The sequence below is a fragment of the Ranitomeya variabilis genome, chromosome 3 (genome assembly GCF_051348905.1).
Source record: "Ranitomeya variabilis isolate aRanVar5 chromosome 3, aRanVar5.hap1, whole genome shotgun sequence".
In the NCBI taxonomy this organism is placed as follows: Eukaryota; Metazoa; Chordata; class Amphibia; order Anura; family Dendrobatidae; genus Ranitomeya; species Ranitomeya variabilis.
The window spans coordinates 362,928,526-362,947,904 of NC_135234.1; the positions used below are offsets into that span (position 1 = coordinate 362,928,526).

General features: G+C 44.6%; 1 protein-coding gene across 10 annotated transcripts in view; it reads right to left on the reverse strand.

Annotated features, from left to right (window-relative positions):
* Positions 1-1,390: 1,390 nt before the first annotated feature.
* SRRM1 (serine and arginine repetitive matrix 1) overlaps positions 1,391-19,379 on the reverse strand; it is an 85,215-nt gene continuing 67,226 nt past the window's right edge. For 7 of the 10 annotated variants that reach the window (XM_077295906.1, XM_077295907.1, XM_077295905.1 and 4 more), the window contains 5 exons: positions 6,140-6,244; positions 3,549-4,019; positions 3,284-3,470; positions 2,995-3,162; positions 1,391-2,705 (listed from right to left, as the gene is read on the reverse strand). In XM_077295906.1, the coding sequence (XP_077152021.1) occupies positions 2,601-2,705; positions 2,995-3,162; positions 3,284-3,470; positions 3,549-4,019; positions 6,140-6,244 (1,036 nt within the window). In that variant the 3' untranslated portion in view covers positions 1,391-2,600. Of the gene's footprint in view, positions 2,779-2,994; positions 3,163-3,283; positions 3,471-3,548; positions 4,020-6,139; positions 6,245-19,379 lie in introns of all 10 variants that reach the window. The other 3 variants (XM_077295909.1, XM_077295910.1, XM_077295908.1) reach the window with 1 other exon arrangement.

Consider the following 19,379-nt stretch of genomic DNA (forward strand, 5'->3'; position numbering starts at 1 on the left):
AGATTCCCAAAGTCAAGCATTCAGGGCCAGAGGCCGTAAAACAACCTACATTTATTTGAACTCCCACCCTATTTGACTAACTGTGTTCATTTAGTTTTAGGCCTCATTCCACTTACAGTAAACAGTATAATGATATTTTACCAAAAAAAAAAATCTATCTTGCTCTCAAGGTGCGGAGATTCTTAACATTTCTTTTCCCTGTAAAATCCATTTTAACTTCGGTTTTGAATGTTTTATTTTCAGTCCGTAATATTCTGACAACATTGTTCCCAGCACTGACCTGGGATTCAAAGATGCTTCCAGGGGTCTTCCCCATTCTGTTCCCAAGTTATTTCAGCAGAGTTTCCATCAATTTGAGTAATTTTTAGACCCCTCCAGACCTCTGGGCGAGATGGGGAGCCACCGCTAAAACGCTCGAGTTTCCCACTGACTTCCATTATACTCATTATGCTGGTCGAGAAGCCGAGCATTAAGATTTGCTTGACCCAAGGAACGAGCACCTGAGCATTTCAGTGCTCGCTCTTCATTACCGATTAGGCAAGAATGGTTTGGCATCAGTCAGGATTGGGCCCATGAGCTAATATCCAGAATGCCGGGCGAATTGCAAAAGTTTTGAAAAATTGTCAACACTGTAAATATTGGGTCTTTGCATAAACTTGATGTATTAATCAATAAAAGTATAAAATATTGGGAAGAGCTTACAATTGTACTTCAGTAACCATAGAAACATGAAAGCTGCAAATTTTGTGAAAATAAAAATTTGCATCAGTCTCAAAACTTTTGGCAATGACAGTATATAATCACTAAGCAAACATGCAGTGAACAGATGAATATAATAAAATGGAATATAAAACAAATGCTGCATAAAATGTGAAAAGGACTAAATCTAGCATCATGTGCTCACCTCATTGTTGCATTTTTTTATACTACTTTTTGGTATTTTTTATATTTATCTTTGCCTTATGCTAATTTGCAACTATAAAGGTCTTTTATGTGTTTTTTTTTTTTATGTCCACCATTGTGGTAGTATTTTTAAGTTCCATGTTTTTGGTGCAAATGTTTTCCAGGCCACACCCCTGCCCCCCGCCCCCCCCCCCCCCCCCCACTCCTTAAGTGATTTTACACATGTTATTTTTGTGCACATTTTAATGCAATGTGTCATTTTATGCAAAACTCATGGTCCACAAGCGACATTTTCTTGCAAAAAAAACTGAACAAATACCAGAAGACAAAACAGGCGGAAAAAAGTGACTTAAAAAAAACTCCTCATAAATAATACATTAGGCCCTTAGAAATAAGGCCATAAACTAAAATGGTTTTAAAAAAGATGAATATAGATTAAGTGTCTGCTAAAGATAAAATGTATGCATTGTAAAAACTGGCAACAACCTACCCCTTAAAAAAACTTTAATAAAATGAAAGTGAAATTCCAGTGTTCCAAGTTAGCGTATATTTAACAAAATGTATCCACAACATAGTGGAGAACAGAACAAGTGATGAAAATAGCAGAATTCAAGGTAAACTGGTTTTAACGGCCTTACATACAGGAATAGAAAATCATGGCCATACTATAAAATGATCACTAAAGTAGAGTTGGTGCGAATTTATTTGTACGTTCCATTCCATTGGCTACAATGGTTTATGCTTACTGCACTGGCTTCTCCTACAACCTGGCACCCGCAGGTTTGCTTTTGAATAGACGGCTTGCGCAAAGCTATTGTTGTGAAGTGACGCATTTAAGATGTCGCACCAGACAAGCTAATAAAGAAAAAGTAGCTAATACCAGGAGGTAAGAGCAGTGCGCCTTATCGGGTGTAGCTACCACAGACCACTGTCGATACCAATGAAATTAAACAGGCAAATCAATTTGCACCAATTGTACTTGAAGAGTTTTCCCAGGGAAATACTTTTTACTAAGTTAAATAGATGTACGACAACAGCTTGATGCCCCACTGAATCTAAAGGCAGTAATAGCACTCAGTTTTCTGTAAATCCAAATAATTTCTGGGGAGAATATAGGTGTACAGGCATCACTCCATCAATAGAAGGTAATAGGCTGCCTTCTTAGTCTGGGAATAAGTAGGGTTTCCATCAGCTGGATACAATAGAACACTTAATAACATCTGACATATCCCATTTCTTTTCCTGGAAAACCCTTTAATGATTTAACAGAATTTCTCTTACATAGCAACCAAACACAGAAGCTTTCTTCTGACACTTCAAATGCTGTTCATGTAATGAAAATAAACAACAGTCTGTACATTTTATTAAATCTGGAAAAAGTATGGTATGACAATGGAAATATTAAAAGCAGAGAAAAAGGGAAACATTTCAAACAATCCAAATGCCAACTGTGACTACAGGATTGAGATAGTACAACAAATGTTTAATGATTGCAGAGACATTCCCATTTTAGCTGCGCTTCACCTCTAACTGTATGAAATGATCAGATGTATGTAGTAAATCCCAGCCTATTAATTGGAATAATCTAACCTTCCAAATGTACTAAAGCATCAGGAAAAAAAAAAAAAAAAAACTGAAAAAAATACAAACCAAAAAGAAAATACAATTTACACTTTGCAAATGAAACGTGAACAGAACTAGGATTGAGGGGAAACCTGCGCTTTTCTCATGGAACGCAGAGCCTTCTCTCGTAAATTCTTCTCCAAATCGTCCAGATTTCCTTCTCCGTCACTTTCGGTCTCCTGGTGGGGGGGAAATGTATAGGATTTTTGTTTAGGGAGGTACACGCCCGGCATCAGTAGAATTTTTATTACGCTGCAGCAGAAGACAGAAAAGGAGGCAGAACAGTGATTGGTGACCAAAAACTAGTCAGTCAATGGGGCCCACTAAACTACCCACCACCCAATTCAATGCGTGCATGAGAATGGATGCTTCTATACAAACATCCTTGGAAAATTATTTTCTAGGTGAAATTGGGGTGGGGATATCTACATTGCCAAGACAGGGCTGAACAATAATAACCTTACTCACCTTCTTGGCTTCTGTGTCCACATCCGCCTCAATGACCTCTGGAGAGGCAGCAGCTGCAGCTTTTTCCTTCTTATGTTTTTTGTGTTTTTTGTGCTTCTTTTCTTTTTTGTGTTTCTTGTCCTTTTTCTTCTTTTTCTTTTTTCCACCACTAGCTTCCTGATCAGACATCTAAAAGTAGAATAATAAAAAAAAGACATTAAAGGTATCATATTAACATGTAATAATAAGATACACACAATAGGCTAAACACTACTAAATGGAAAGTTCCAAATAAGATACTAAACTATACCTGAGCAGGAGCTGGGCTTGGTGTCGTGCTCTTGGCTTTCTTAGCTGGTGCTGGAGCTGGAGACCAATTAGCAGATCTGGATCGAGACCTAGATGGTGAAACGGCTTGTTTTTCAGGAGCAGGCTCAGGGGATACAGAAACTGATCTTGATGCAGAGCCTTCTCTAGGACATGGACTTGGAGAATCCCTGAAAAGGTGGGGAAAGACATTAATATAGAATTAACCAGATAACAAAACAAGTATGCAAGTAAATTAAGGAGATTACTTTTTCAGTTTCTTCGGTTCTGGTGTTCTGGATACTCTTCGAATAGGTCGTGTACTTGGGGAGGGGGACTGTTGTCGCCTAGGAGGAGAAGGTGATGGTGCTCTTCTATGTGCTGGGGGACTCTCAGAGTTACATACAGCTCTTGGACGTGGAGAGGGTGATAAATGTTTAGGTTGCAGAGGAGAACGTGCTTCCCTTCCAGATCTGTTTGGAGATGATGCCTTCCTGTGCTTAGATGGTAAAGATGGAGACAGTCTTTTTCCTCCAGGAGATCCTTTATGTTTTGGTGGAGGTGAATGTGATACTCTGTGTTTTGTTGGAGGAGGAGACTGTGATATTCTACGTTTTGAAGACGGTTGAGCAAGTGGTGAAGAAGTTCTTTTCTTAGGAGGTGGGGAAGGAGAGTATCGTCTTTGAATTGGGGGTGAGTACCGTCTTTGTGAAGGCGACTGCCTTCGAGGAGAAGGGGATCTAAGTAAATTACAAAAAAAGTAAACGTTAAAATTGTGCAAAAGGAAAGCTGTCAAAATCCCACTTGGTGTTTCTGTCTAAAGATTTGTAAAATCTAGAATGTATAAAAATAGCAAGATCAACCTTACATAACCAATGAAACTCCAGTGTGCCATTGTGACCATGTTACAGTTACATAGGTTGAAAAAAAAAAAAAAAAAAAAAAGGACCTGGGTCCATCAAGTTCAACCTTTCTCCAATTGTACATTTTTTCACTAAATTAACTATAACCGCCAATTTTATGTGTATTGAGGAAATCGTTCTGACCTTTTTTTTAAATGCTGTTATTGTGTCTGCCGTTACTACCTCTTGAGGTAGGGCATTCCACAGTATGACTGCTCTAACTGTAAAGAACCCTTTCCTATTTAGCTGCCGGAATCGCCTTTCCTACACCCGTAATGAGTGCCCCCTGGTCCTTAGAAGAAATAAGTTGTGTGCCTGTTCTTGGTATTGACCACACATATTTATAAATATAAATGAAATCTCTGAAGCGTCTTTTTTTTCTAAGCAAAATAAAGCCAACTTTTTCAACCTCTCATCATGAGTGTCCTACCATCCCTTCTAAATCTAGTTGCCCGTCTTTGAACTAACTTCTGAATATCCTTTTCAAAATGTGGAGCCCAAAACTGGATCACATATTCTAGATGTGGCCTCACAGATGATTTATAAAGGGGTAACAATATGTTAGGATCGTAGGATATATATATATTTTATATATATAAGCAAATCTTGTTTGCTTTTGCAGCTGCTGCTTGACATTGAGTACTGCTGCTCAGCTTACTTGTAACCAGGAAACCCAAGTCCTTCTCCTGTTCTGTAGTCCCGAGTATACTCCCATTTACTGTATATACAGGAAATAGGATTACTCCACCCTAGGTGCATTACTCTACATTTATCTACATTAAGTCTCATTTGCCAAGTGTTCGCCCATTCAGACATCTTATCCAGATAGTTTTGTAATATTGTAGTGCCAAGGTCAGATTTTTAGTATCCTACATAGTTCGGTGTCTTCATCAAAGACTGACACTTTACTCTCTCCATCCCATCCACAAGGTCATTAATAGAGACATTTAAAAAGAATCGGTCCTAGCACAGATCCCTGCGGTCCCCACTGCTAACTATATCCCATTTACACAACGTACAATTTATGACAACCCTGCTTCCTGTCATTTAACCAATTCCTTACCCATCTGCATACAGTTTCCCCCAGTACTTGCTTCTGTAGCTTCAGTAGAAGGCAGTTATGTGGTACAGTATCAAACGCCTTTGCCAAGTCCAGATGTTCTTTGGCTGTATTTGCTAACTCAACAATAACTGCCCTCACCAGTCTTGTGTCATCTACATTGGCATCACCACTGAGCCTGATGTTTGGTTATAGCAGTCATGCGCTGTAACCTTGACATCACCGCTTCAGACATTACCAGGACAGAAAAAAACAGAACTTGAAGAGGTATGTACAGCACCATGGAATCAATGGTGCTATATAAATAAATAATAAAGAGGTAAGGGGGAAATTACATCTCCATGTTACTGTTACACACATACCAAGCCTTTAGACAAAACAAAAATCTTAAAGATGGAAAACCCCATAAAACTTGCAACTGCCACATGCTGTAACTCTAGTAGAGATGTTGTGCTTTTTTTAACAAAAGAAACTAGTTCCTGGCTTTTCAGATGACAAACACCAGTGATACCCAGCAAGTCAGAATTACAGTCATGAGTGAACAAAGGACTGAAGTAGCACTAGAAACAGGTGAAGATGGGGATCAGTATTTAATTGTACTTACAGTATTCAACACAAGTATTTAGACATGTTTAGGGAATGAAAGTTTCTTGGCAGTGCTTCTTTAAGTGATAGGATGAACAAATGTTCAGACTGTCACTCACTAGTGTCCACTGGAACCAAATCAAGGTCAGTGACTGAACAAGGCATTGCATACTAAGACAAGGTCATGTTTTGAACATCACTGAAATCAGATGTAATATTTTTGCAGTGCCTTCCAGTTTCAGAGGAGCGCTATCTGAGCAGATGTTACTTTTCCAACTAAAATTAGTAATGTAGTTTCAGAATGATAACTCACCTGCGCCTTTGTGGAGAAGGAGAACGACGTCTCCTTGGTGGGGGGGCAGGAGAAGGGCTGCGTCGCCTTCTGGGTGGGGGTGGAGATGGGCTCCTCCTCCTTCGGCTAAAAATGAAAAGTAGAAGTCAAACTTCACTTTATAATAACTACGAAAAGTATTTATTCCATTTTAAAAGATATTTCTATATAAAGTCTGGACACTCCCTATGGTTTTATAAATAACATACACTAGCCACTAACAGCATTGTCTAATATTAAAGCGAATTCTAATGTGCCTGGAAAAGTGGAGAATATAGGGATGACACTTTTTTTTTGGGAGGGTGAGGATGGACAGGGTAGAAATGGCATATTTTAGGAGGGCAGGAGTGGGAGGTGGGGAGGGGATGTTTGACACCTATCAAAATTAACCACCACAAACAGACTTCATACAGCATTAAAAAAATATTCTTCTGTTTAAAAGGGGTTGTCACGTCTTGTGATGAAAGACCGGCTACATTCCAACTAGACGTGCTCTGCCTCTCTCATTTCACTTGTATTGAGCGAAGCCAAGCACGTCTAGTCAGCATGTGACCTCATGTATGCAAACCCCATCACCAACCGATCTCGGAAGTGCAGATCCTGGGCAGTGACGATTTAAGGAAGTATTCAGGCACAGAGTGACTGAAGACTTTCATCGGAAGACCAGACACAACCCCTTTAAGCATTGCGGTTTTTCAAGGTAAAGGTATATCAGCTTTGTACAATATTTTTCTCCTATAATGCAAAACTTCTCAAAATTTGTCAAATTGCTGGGGAGACACATACTTTTAACCCCTTAGTGACCGGGCCAAATTTTTTTTTTAAATCTGACATCTGTCACTTTATGTTGTAATAACTCTAGAATGTTTCAACATATCACAATGATTTTGAGACTGTTTTTTTGTGACAAATTATACTTTATGATAATGATAAATCTAGGCTGATATTTTTTAGAAATAAACGCAAAACAAATCAGAAATTTGACAAAAATTGCTATTTTCAAACTTAGAATGATTATCACTTTTAGGGCTCATTTCCACTTGCGAGAAACACGTCTGTGTCTCGCATGTGGAAGCCAAGCTGTGGCACCGGCACTTCAGAGCGGAGCGTGAAGCCGCATAGGAACACATGGAGCTGCACGCTCCGCTCCAAAGTGCTGGCGCCAGAGCTTGGTTTCCACATGCGAGACACGGACGTGTTTCTCGCAACTGGAAATGAGCCCTAATCCAGATAGTCATACCACACAAAACCATTAATAAATGACATTTCCCTCATGACCACTTTACATCAGCACCATTTGAAAATGTTGTTTTATTTTGTTAGCATTTTAGAAGGTTTAAAAATGTAACAGTAATTTTTCATTTTTTGAAGGAAATTTATAAAGCATTTTTCTTTAGGGACCGCATCAGTTGTGAAGTGACTTTGGGGGTCCTATATATTGTGGAAACCCCCAAAGTGGCATGATAAGAATGAAAAATAGGGATTTTTGTGTACTCACCGTAAAATCCTTTTCTCCGAGCCATTCATTGGGGGACACAGACCATGGGTGTATGCTGCTGCCACCAGGAGGCTGACACTAAGTATTACAAAGAAAGTTAGCTCCTCCCCTGCAGTATACACCCCTCTGCTGGCTCCCAGCTCCTCCCCTGCAGTATACACCCCTCTGCTGGCTCCCAGCTAACCAGTTCGGTGCAAAAGCAGTATGAGATCAATAACAACATATAAGTGTATAGCATGTCACATTATATATGAGAGTATAACATATCAAATGATAAAAACAAATACAACTAATAATAGGGAGGGAGCTGTGTCCCCCAATGAATGGCTCGGAGAAAAGGATTTTACGGTGAGTACACAAAAATCCCTATTTCTCCTTCGCCTCATTGGGGGACACAGACCATGGGACGTCCCAAAGCAGTCCCTGGGTGGGGACAACATCAGATCAGGCCGTGTAACCGCTACTTACAAGTGCGCCAAGGCGGCCTGCAAAGTCCGCCTGCCCAGACTCACATCTGTGGAAGTGTGTGAATTATAGTGCTTCAAGAATGCATGCGGACTAGAGGAATTCGCAAGCTTGCGGTCGTGCTTGCCGACGCCTGGTGCCTAGAGCCCTGAGACAGGGAGATAGGCTGACATCTAGCACGGAAGGACTCCTGGATGGTGAAAAGAATCCACCAGGCTAACGTGGCCGATGAACACGGCTAAACCCTTCCTGTGACCGTCGGGAAGCCTACTTACCATCGAGAAGCCCAAGCAAAGTGTCCAACCTTCGGAAGGACGCCGTCCTCGATACGTACCCACTTGGAGCACTCACTTCTTCCGGATTATGGAGAACCCATTCCGTTGTGTGGACTGGAGCCGAAAGAGATGAGAGGACGATGCCCCTGCAACAGTGGGAATACAAAACCACCTTGGCAATGAGGGAAGGTGATGGCTTGAGGGCAACGATGCATTGATGGTAATAAGGAAAAAAGACTGAAAAGAACAGAGTGGCAAGCTCTGAAGACTCATCAGGATGACAAGAACGCAGAGAAAAAAGGTGAGTGACGTTCCCTGATAGTAAAGTCTTTCTGGATCGAAAAAGGAGTCTACTGTAAGATCCCCAGGACCATTAAGGTCCCCCAGATCTAACGGTACACGGTAGGGAAGAACTACAGGTGAAGGCTCCCTGCGAGAAGGTCCATATTTCCAGTTTTGACAAAATAAGACGGAGAAATACTAGTATCGCAAGCGAGAAAACCTGACATGGTCAGTGCGGGTCTCCCGGGATCACTGGGGGCCTTTTCTGCTTCCAAAAAGATCTCAGACGTAGTGGAAGAGGAGTTATGGAAATTGGTACCGTGGAAGAAACGGAGCATGCGCTGCGATGGACTTGGATCTTGAAGCCAAACCATGAACTGGAGTACATAGGCGTTCAGCTTGGACGCCATCCGACCTACATCTGGAGTACTCCAGTGAAGGCAGATGTGAAGGAAGACTTCCGAGTTAAGTTCCCACTCACTAGAGGAGAAAAACCCTGACGGCTGAATATGTCCTCCGCCCAGTGTTCTACTCCAGGGACATGTACTGTTGAGATCACCGAATGATAGATCTCGGCCCATCAGAGAGTGCGAGGTACCTCGGCCATGGCGCTTGACTGTGGGTACCTGCGAGATGATTGACGTATGGCACAGCCGTGGCATTATCCAAATTGAAGACGGATGGTTGACCCGCCTAAGGGCAGTGGACCTGCTGTAGGATTAGCCGTACTGTTCGGATCCCCAGAGAAATGATCGGGAGAAGAAGACGGGCATTGGTATCCCTAATAACCATTGGACCAGAAGAAGGCTCTGGATGAGGAAGGAGCTTAGAGACTACCTTTTGAAAGCCTGATTGACTTGCTGAAAACGAGCGGAGCAAAAGAAAACTACTTCCGTTTTCGTCTTATTGCTCAGAACCCTCCTAGCTAATTGAATGAACCGAGGGAATGAGTGATCAAGTGCACAAGCTCCGTGTTGAAGGGCCACGACCTTGACTCGAGAGAGAGAGAATTACCATCCTTCTTGTGCAGGATCATCGTCAAAGAGGATCTGCTGGGCTGGGAATGAGGAAAAAAAAAAAACTTGTCTAAGTTTAGCTGCTAGCCCAAGTGAGAGGGTATTGCAAGTGATATAGACGACTTAGCGTAGTCCTTGTAGAGCGGCTAGAAAGTCGACCGAGTAGGGCAGGACGACCATGTTTCTAGGGTGCAAGAAGCACATGACAACTGCTATGAGCGTTGCGACCACTGTGGTGCGGTAGCCAGGCTGAAGGGCAAGGTCGTGACTTGAAAATGCTGTTCGCGAATGGAAAGGAGAAGAGATAATTGTAGAGGGGAAAAAAAGTAGACATGTGAGGGTAAGAAAACCGAATGTCGATGGATGCCAGAAAACTCCACTTTTTTTTTTTTTTTCTGTTGAAGTAATGGCTGAGCGGAGGAACTGCATCTGAAAAAGGAGGGCCTTGTCAAAGGTTGTTAGAAGTTTGAGGTCCAGGAATGATCATAGTTTCCCTTTTCTCCTTCGTGAAACCAAGATCCCTTAGATCTAGACTGTCCAGGACAATGCTTCTACTGCTGGATGGGTCTGTAGAAAAAATACGATCCCTTGTTAGTCTCCCGCTCAGAAGATTTGATTTGAATTGAAGTAGATAAGGTCTGACCAGGAGACTATTGGTCAAGCAACATCATGTGGCGCTAAAGAAGGGTAGAGCGCTGAACCCGAAGCCACAAGACGGAACGAACCAGATTTGCTATCCGACCGTCTGTGGTTTTTTTAATTGATGATACATCGGGCAGGGATACTGGTAGGTATACCTCAAGAAATTCCACCTGGTTAGACTGCCAAGTGGCAGAATGCGGGGCTGCAACCAGCAGGCCTCTTGCCATCTTCGTGCAGAGTAGAAAATTAGGAACCTTCGATCCACCATTCTGTTAACAGGGACGTGGAGAGGAATCGTCCGCTTTCTTGCATCATCCCCTAAATTGATACAAAGGGGGGTGCTCGGACGCCAAAGATGTGTGCCTCTGTACATCCCCAGAGTTGAGGTCCCCGGGTGGACAGGGCAGGTTGTTTGGCATTAGGCCTGGATGCAGAAGAGGATACATGGAGGCGACACTGCATGTGTTCGTCTGTTGAAGATGTGGGAGGAATCGGTGCCCTTAAAAGGACCCGTCGCCCATAAAAACCAGACCAGGTATGGCAACCTACTTAGCGGCTTCTGTCCAGTGAATTGCTCGTCGATTTGTTGATGGTATAAATAGGAGACTCCCTCCTTTTCTGAAGCTCTTGCAATCCAAGGCAATATGCGATCCATATTCAGCGTTGTTCTCAACAAATCATGGGGGAGAGATTAGGAAATGAAAACTTCCGTTTTGCAGACGCCTGTACGTTTTTCTAGAACACTTGCGGCCCCTGCTAGCGGACGCTCCCATGTAGGAAAGGGACCATGTATATCTGGGTTGCGGTTAGGGATGAGCGGCGGAAGGCTCCGGAGCTCAGTTAGAGTGATCAGCTTAGGATTGATGATGTGCCCATAAGACCAGTAAATACTGGTCATGCGCCTTTAAGACCAGGGTATACTGGTCTTGTGCCTTTAGGATGAGGGCATGCTGGTCATGTGCCTTTAAGAACCAGGACATACTTGTCATATGCTTTGAAGACCAGGGCATATTGGTCACGTGCCTTTAAGACCAGGGCATACTGGTCATGTGTCTTTAAAACCAGGTCATACTGGTCATGTGCCCTTAAGACCAGGGCATACTGGTCATGTGCCTTTAAAAACCAGGTCGTACTGGTCATGTGCCTTTAAGACCAGGGCCTACTGGTCATGTGCCTTTAAGACCAGGGCATACTGGTCATGTGCCTTTAAGACCAGGACATACTGGTCATGTGCCTTTAAGACCAGGTAATACTGGACATGTGCCCTTAAGACCAAGGAGTACTGGTCATGCGTCTTTAAGACCAGGGCATACCGGCCATGTGCGTAAGACCAGGGTATGCTGGCCATGCGCCTTTAAGACCAGGGAAAAACTGGTCACGTGCCTTTAAGACCAGACAATACTAGACATGCGCCTTTAAGACCAGACAATACTGGACATGCTCCTTTAAGACCAGACAATACTGGACATGCTCCTTTAAGACCAGACAATACTGGACATGCGCCCTTAAGAACAGACAAAACAGGACATGCGCCTTTAAGACCAGCCAAAACAGGACATGCGCCTTTAAGAACAGAGAATACTGGACATGCGCCTTTAAGAACAGAAAATACTGGTCATGCGCCTTTCAGACCAGACAATACTGGACCTGCGCCTTTAAGAACAGACAATACTGGACATGCGCCTTTAAAACCAGGACAATACTACATGTGCCTTTAAGAAGGGAGAATACTTGTGCGTTTAATGCCTTGATGTAGAGTGGTTGTGCCCCCTTAATGCTAAAAATCGTTGCCTCAGTGTGAGCCGGCCAGGTGAACCAAGATGGCCACTGTGAGCTGCAGAGTAGATAAAATCTCACAGAGAGCGAGAAGCGCCAACTCGGGGGGCGGAGCGACGGACACGATGCTGAATAGGCCCAAGCCGGGGCCTAAATTTCTGTAGCAGGCGGGCGACACCAGCGGGGCGTTTCAGGAGACTTCCGGGATGCGGCCTACACATCGGCCGAAGCCAGGGGCTAAATTTTTGTAGCCGGCCAGAGCGTTACCTCAGAGAGGTGGGCCACAGGAAAGTGGCTAAGGCTTATGGATATCCCTCTGAAGATGGGTCCACTCACCATCGTTGCGCGTCCCGGCATGGAGCCGCCGCGGATGTGGGTTTCAGCGCTGTTTTGTGCAGCGTGGACGGTGTAGGGATAAACCTCAATCCATCATCCGTTTGTTAGGGAGGAGGAGAGGAACCGTCCGCCTCCTTGTACCATCCGCTCTTAATAGTGGTGGTGCAGTGGGGGCTGCTCGGACGCCACATTGTAAAGTGCCTCTGAACAGCCGAGGGTATAACCTGGTGGGCAGGGCTGAATGTCCGGCAATAGGCCTGGCTGCAGAAGAGGATACTGGAGGTGACACTCCAGTGCTCGTCTGATAAGGAGGGGGGAGATCGGTGCCCTTGAAGGGCCCGTCGCACCTAGAATCAGCTCAGGCAGTGGCTTCCCACGTCGCAGGAGAGGATACGGAGAGGTGAAACTCCCGTGCTCGCCTGTTGTTGGTTCGGGGGAGATCGGAACATGAAAGAATCCGTCGCCCCCTTCGTCCGGTAAAAGGTAAAAGTAAAAAGATTCTTTGGGTCTGAATAGCAGACCAGTCCGTGTGCCTCCTACGGACACTAAGCAAGAACTGGTTAGCTGGGAGCCAGCAGAGGGGTGTATACTGCAGGGGAGGAGCTAACTTTCTTTGTAATACTTAGTGTCAGCCTCCTGGTGGCAGCAGCATACACCCATGGCCTGTGTCCCCCAATGAGGCGAAGGAGAAAGTATGTTTTTACCACCTAAATTTTCCTAACTTTTGAACATGCCACTTATAGCTGGAAGACTTTAAGGCCTTTATTTATCTGTTAACTGCCATGACAAACATCAAGACCACACGATCAAGATCTCAGGGTGCCGATGAGGTTAAAGAGGATGCCCCCACACTCTTAACCATCTAGATGCCAGTCACTATTGACAGCAGCATTTATGGGGTTAAATGAACATAGTTGGGTAGCATTAGCTCTTTTTAGTGTGCGTGCGTGCGTGTGCACGTGCGTGCGTGTTGATATGAAAACCATGACTTAACCCCTTAACGACCGCCGATACGCCTTTTAACGGCGGCCGCTAAGGGTACTTAAACCACAGCGCCGTTAATTAACGGCGCTGTGGAAAAAGTGAATAGCGCCCCCCAAAGTCGGATTTTCTCTGGGGTCTCGGTTGCCGAGGGTAGCCGAGACCCCAGAGAACATGATTCGGGGGGTTTTTACCGACCCCCGAGTTGCGATCGCCGGTAATTAACCGTTTACCGGCGGTCGCAACAAAAAAAAAAAAAAACGCGATTTGCCGTTTAATTTCTCTGTCCTCCGATGTGATCGCACATCGGAGGACAGAGAAATGTGGTCCCCGATGGCCCCCAATAGCCCCCCAATACTTACCTACCTCCCCCGGTGCTCCTCGTGTCTCCCCATGGGCGCCGCCATCTTTTTTCCGGGAACAAATGGCGGGCGCACGCGCAGTGCGCCCGCCGCCCGGCACCCGGATGTTCTTTGGGGTCTCGGCTGCCGGGGGTAGCCGAGACCCCAAAGAACATGATCGGGGTCGATTTGCACCGACCCCTGCTTTGCGATCGCCGGTAATTAACAGTTTACCGGCGACCGCAAAAAAAAAAAAAAAAAAAAAAAAAAGCGATCAGTTATTTCTCTGTCCTCTGATGTGATCGCACATCAGAGGACAGAGAAATAGGGGGATTCGGGGACCCTATCATACTCACCCGGGGTCCCTGGGTCCTCTTCTGTCTTCTCCTGCCAGCCGGCTTTTTCATCATGGCGGGCGCATGCGCAGTGCGCCCGCCATCTGCCGGCCGGCAGGAGAAGACAAGTTGGGGCTAAAATTAGGGTTAGGGTTAGGGCTAAATTTAGGGTTAGGGTTAGGGCTAGGGTTAGGCTACTTTCACACTAGCGTTTTTTGGCTTCCGTCGCAATGCGTCGTTGGAGAAAAAACGCATCCTGCAAAAGTGCTTGCAGGATGCGTTTTTCTCCATTGGCTTGCATTAGCGACGCATTGCGACGGATTGCCACATGTCGCATCCGTCGTGCGACGGATGCGTCGTGCTTCGGCGGACCGTCGACACAAAAAAAAACTACATGTAACTTTTTTGTGCGACGTGTCCCACATATTTCAGTGCCACGTATTTAAGTGACACGTGCCACGTATCAAAGTGCCACGTGCCACATATTTCAGTGCCACGTATCAAAGTGCCACGTATCAAAGTGCCACGTGCCACGTATCAAAGTGCCACGTGCCACATATTTCAGTGCCACGTGCCACGTATCAAAGTGCCACGTGCCACGTATCAAAGTGCCACGTGCCACATCTTTCAGTGCCACGTATTTAAGAGACACGTGCCACGTATCAAAGTGCCACGTGCCACATATTTCAGTGCCACGTGCCACGTATTTAAGTGACACGTGCCACGTATCAAAGTGCCACGTGCCACATATTTCAGTGCCACGTATCAAAGTGCCACGTGCCACGTATCAAAGTGCCACGTGCCACGTATCAAAGTGCCACGTGCCACATATTTCAGTGCCACGTATCAAAGTGCCACGTGCCACGTATCAAAGTGCCACATCTTTCAGTGCCACGTATTTAAGAGACATGTGCCACGTATCAAAGTGCCACGTGCCACATATTTCAGTGCCACGTATTTAAGTGACACGTGCCACGTATCAAAGTGCCACGTATCACGTATTTCAGTGCCACGTATTTAAGTGACACGTATCACGTATAAGTGCCACGTGTCACGTATTTAATTGCCACATATTTAAGTGCCACGTATCAAGATTTTCCATGGAGAACAGACACATCCAGAGATATGTCTGCTCTCCACGGCTGCAGCAACACACTGACAGGAGCCATAGTTCCTGTCGGTGTGTCACTGCGCATGCGCGAGCGAGTTTACCGGCGGTCATTGACCCCGGCACTCTCGCTTAACGGCAGTGCTGCGTGGGAAAGTTCAACGCAGCTGTACTGCTGTTAACCGAGACGCCGGAGTCATTGAACTCCGGAACAGTACGCGATACACTGCTAGAAGCTTCGCTCCTGGCAGTGTATCGCCGGAGAGCAGCCGATCGGCGTGGGACACTCGTTTTATGGATTCTGCGGACAGGGAGTATGAATTTGGTTTATTATTTTTGGATTTTTTCCTGGAGGATCGAGGGCTTCGCCTACAAGTGTGCTGTTGGTGAGTATATACTCTGTGTTATATGTTGTATGTACTGTGTGTCATGTATGTGTATTGTGTGTAGGTGTTTTGTGTAACTTTACAATTGTGCTAAGTCGCCGGACACAGGGACAACTCTCCCATCCTAATACCGGATGGGAGTAGTAGTCCCATACGGCGACTTAGCACAATGGTGGCACTAGCGTCGCATGGGGACACACACACGCACACACACGCACACACACACACACACAGAAGGACTCCATGCTGCTTCACTGGGGGGCGGGGGCTTCCCTCTTCCTGTCCGACGTCACGTCCGGTCCTGGGTGTCAACCCCTCCGTACAAAGACGCCGACACCCAGGACAAAGGCGCTGTGTGTGGAAGGTAATATGGGGCCCTAGGGGGATACGCAGACACGCCGCTGCGTAAAGAATTGACATGTCAATTCTTTTTACGCCGGCGTGTTTGCAGACAAAAGCGCCGCGTTTTTTTGCGGTGTGTCTGAACGGCAAAGTGAATTTCTCATTCACTTTGCCGGCAGACGAAAATGACATTGCGCATTTTTGAAAAGCGCCCGCAAAATAGCGCTCAAAAATGCGCTATGTCTGAAAGTAGCCTAAGGCTTCTTTCACACTTGCGTCGGTACGGGGCGGTCGCAATGCGTCGGCCCGATGTACCGACGCACGTTGTGAAAATTGTGCACAACGTGGGCAGCGGATGCAGTTTTTCAACGCATCCGCTGCCCAGTCTATGTCCTGGGGAGGAGGGGGCAGAGTTACGGCCACGCATCCGCGGAAATGGCGGACGCGACGTACAAAAAAAAGGTTACATTGAACTTTTTTTGTGACGACGGGGGCTAAAGTTATGGTTAGGGTTGGGGCTAAAGTTAGGGTTGGGGCTAAAGTTAGGGTTAGAGTTGGGATTAGGGTTAGGGTTTGGATTAGGGTTGGGATTAGTGTTACGTTTGGGATTAGGGTTGGGATTAGGGTTAGGGGTGTGTTGGATTTAGGGTTTTGATTAGGGTTATGGTTAGGGTTGAGATTAGGGCTGTTTTGGGGTTAGGGTTGTGATTATCGTTAGGGTTGTGATTAGGATTATGGATCGGGTTGAGATTAGGGTTAGGGCTGTGTTGGGGTTAGGGTTGGAGTTAGAATTGGGGGGTTTCCACTGTTTAGGTACATCAGGGGGTCTCCAAACACGACAGCCAATTTTGCGCTAAAAAAGTCAAATGGTACTCCCTCCCTTCTGAGCTCTGCCGTGCGCCCAAACAGTGGTTTACCCCCACATATGGGGCATCAGCGTACTCGGGATAAATTGGACAACAACTTTTGGGGTCCAATTTCTCCTGTTACCCTTGTGAAAATAAAAACTTGGGGGCTAAAAATCTTTTTTGTTGGAAAAAAATATATTTTTTTATTTTCACTGCTCTGCATTATAAATTTCTGTGAAGCACTTGAGCTTTCAAAGTTCTCACCACATATCTAGATAAGTTCCTTGGGGGGTCTATTTTCCAAAATGGGGTCACTTGTTGGGGGTTTCTACTGTTTAGGTACATTAGGGGTCTGCAAAGGCAACATAACGCCCGCAGACAATTCTATCAAAGTCTGCATTCCAAAATGGCACTCCTTCCCTTCCGAGCTCTGCCATGCGCCCAAACAGTGGTTTACCCCCACATATGGGGTACCAGCATACTCAGGACAAATTGGACAACAACTTTTGGGGTCCAATTTCTCTTGTTACCCTTGTGAAAATAAAAACTTGGGGGCTAAAAAATCTTTATTGTTAAAAAATATATATTTTTTATTTTCACGACTCTGCATTATAAACTTCTGTGATGCACTTGGGCATTCAAAGTTCTCACTACACATCTAGATAAGTTCCATGGGGGGTCTAGTTTCCAAAATGGGGTCACTTTTGGGGGGTTTCTGCTGTTTAGGCACATCAGGGGCTCTCCAAACGCGACATGGCGTCCGATCTCAATTCCAGTCAATTTTGCATTGAAAAGTCAAATGGCGCTCCTTTGCTTCCGAGCTCAGCCATGCGCCCAAACAGTGGTTTACCCCCACATATGGGGTGTCGGCGTACTCAAGACAAATTGTACAACAGCTTCTGGGGTCCATTTTCTCCTGTTACCCTTGGTAAAATAAAAATTTGGAGGCAAAAAGATCATTTTTGTAGAAAAAATGCGATTTTTTTATTTTCACGGCTCTACGTTATAAACTTCTGTGAAGCACCTGGGGGTTTAAAGTGCTCACCACACATCTAGATAAGTTCCTTAAGGGGTCTAGTTTCCAAAATGGTGTCATATGTGGGGGGTCTCTACTGTTTAGGCACATCAGCGGCTCTCCAAACGTGACATGGCGTCCGATCTCAATTCCAGCCAATTCTACATTGAAAAAGTAAAACGACACTCCTTCTCTTCCAAGCTCTGCGGTGCGCCCAAACAGTGGTTTACCCCCATATATGGGGTATCGACGTACTCAGGAGAAATTGCACAACAACTTTTGTGGTCTAATTTCTCCTGTTACCCTTGTGAAAATAAAAATTTGGGGGCAAAAAGATCATTTTTGTAGAAAAAATGAGATTTTTTATTTTCACGGCTCTACGTTATAAACTTCTGTGAAGCACTTGGGGGTTCAAAGTGCTCACCACACATCTAGATAAGTTCCTTGGGGGGTCTAGTTTCCAAAATGGTATCACTTGTGGGGGGTTTCCACTGTTTAGGCACATCAGGGACTCTCCAAACGCGACATGGCATCCGATCTCAATTCCAGCCAATTCTGCATTGAAAAAGTCAAACGGTGCTCCTTCACTTCCAAGCTCTGCGGTGCGCCCAAACAGTGGTTTACCTCCACATATGGGGTATCGACGTACTCAGGAGAAATTGCACAACAACTTTTGTGGTCTAATTTCTCCTGTTACCCTTGTGAAAATAAGAATTTGTGGGCGAAAAAATCATTTTTGTGTAAACAAATGCGATTTTTTATTTTCACGGCTCTACGTTATAAACTTCTGTGAAGCACTTGGGGGTTCAAAGTGCTCACCACACATCTAGATAAGTTCCTTGGGGGGTCTAGTTTCCAAAATGGTGTCACTTGTGGGGGGTTTCCACTGTTTAGGCACATTAGGGGCTCTCCAAACGCGACATGGCGTCCGATCTCAATTCCAGCCAATTCTGCATTGAAACAGTCAAACGGTGCTCCTTCACTTCCAAGCTCTGCGGTGCGCCCAAACAGTGGTTTACCTCCACATATGGGGTATCGGCGTACTCAGGAAAAATTGCACAACAAAATTTGTGGTTAAATTTCTGTTTTTACACTTGTGAAAATTAAAAAAAATGGTTCTGAAGTAAAATGTTTGCAAAAAAAAGTAAAATGTTAATTTTTTTCTTCCACATTGTTTTAGTTCCTGTGAAGTACGTAAAGGGTTAATAAACTTCTTGAATGTGGTTTTGAGCAGCTTGAGGGGTGCAGTTTTTAGAATGGTGTCACACTTGGTTATTTTCTATCATATAGACCCCTCAAAATCACTTCAAAGGTGATGTGGTCCCTAAAAAAAACATGGTGTTGTAAAAATGAGAAATTGCTGGTCAACTTTTAACCCTTATAACTCCCTAACAAAAAAAAAAATTGTTTCCAAAATTGTGCTGATGTAAAGTAGACATGTGAGAAATGTTATTTATTAACTATTTTTTGTGACATATCTCTCTGATTTAAGGGCATAAAAATACAAAGTTTGAAAATTGCAAAATTTTAAAAATTTTCGCCATATTTCCATTTTTTTCATAAATAATCGCAAGTA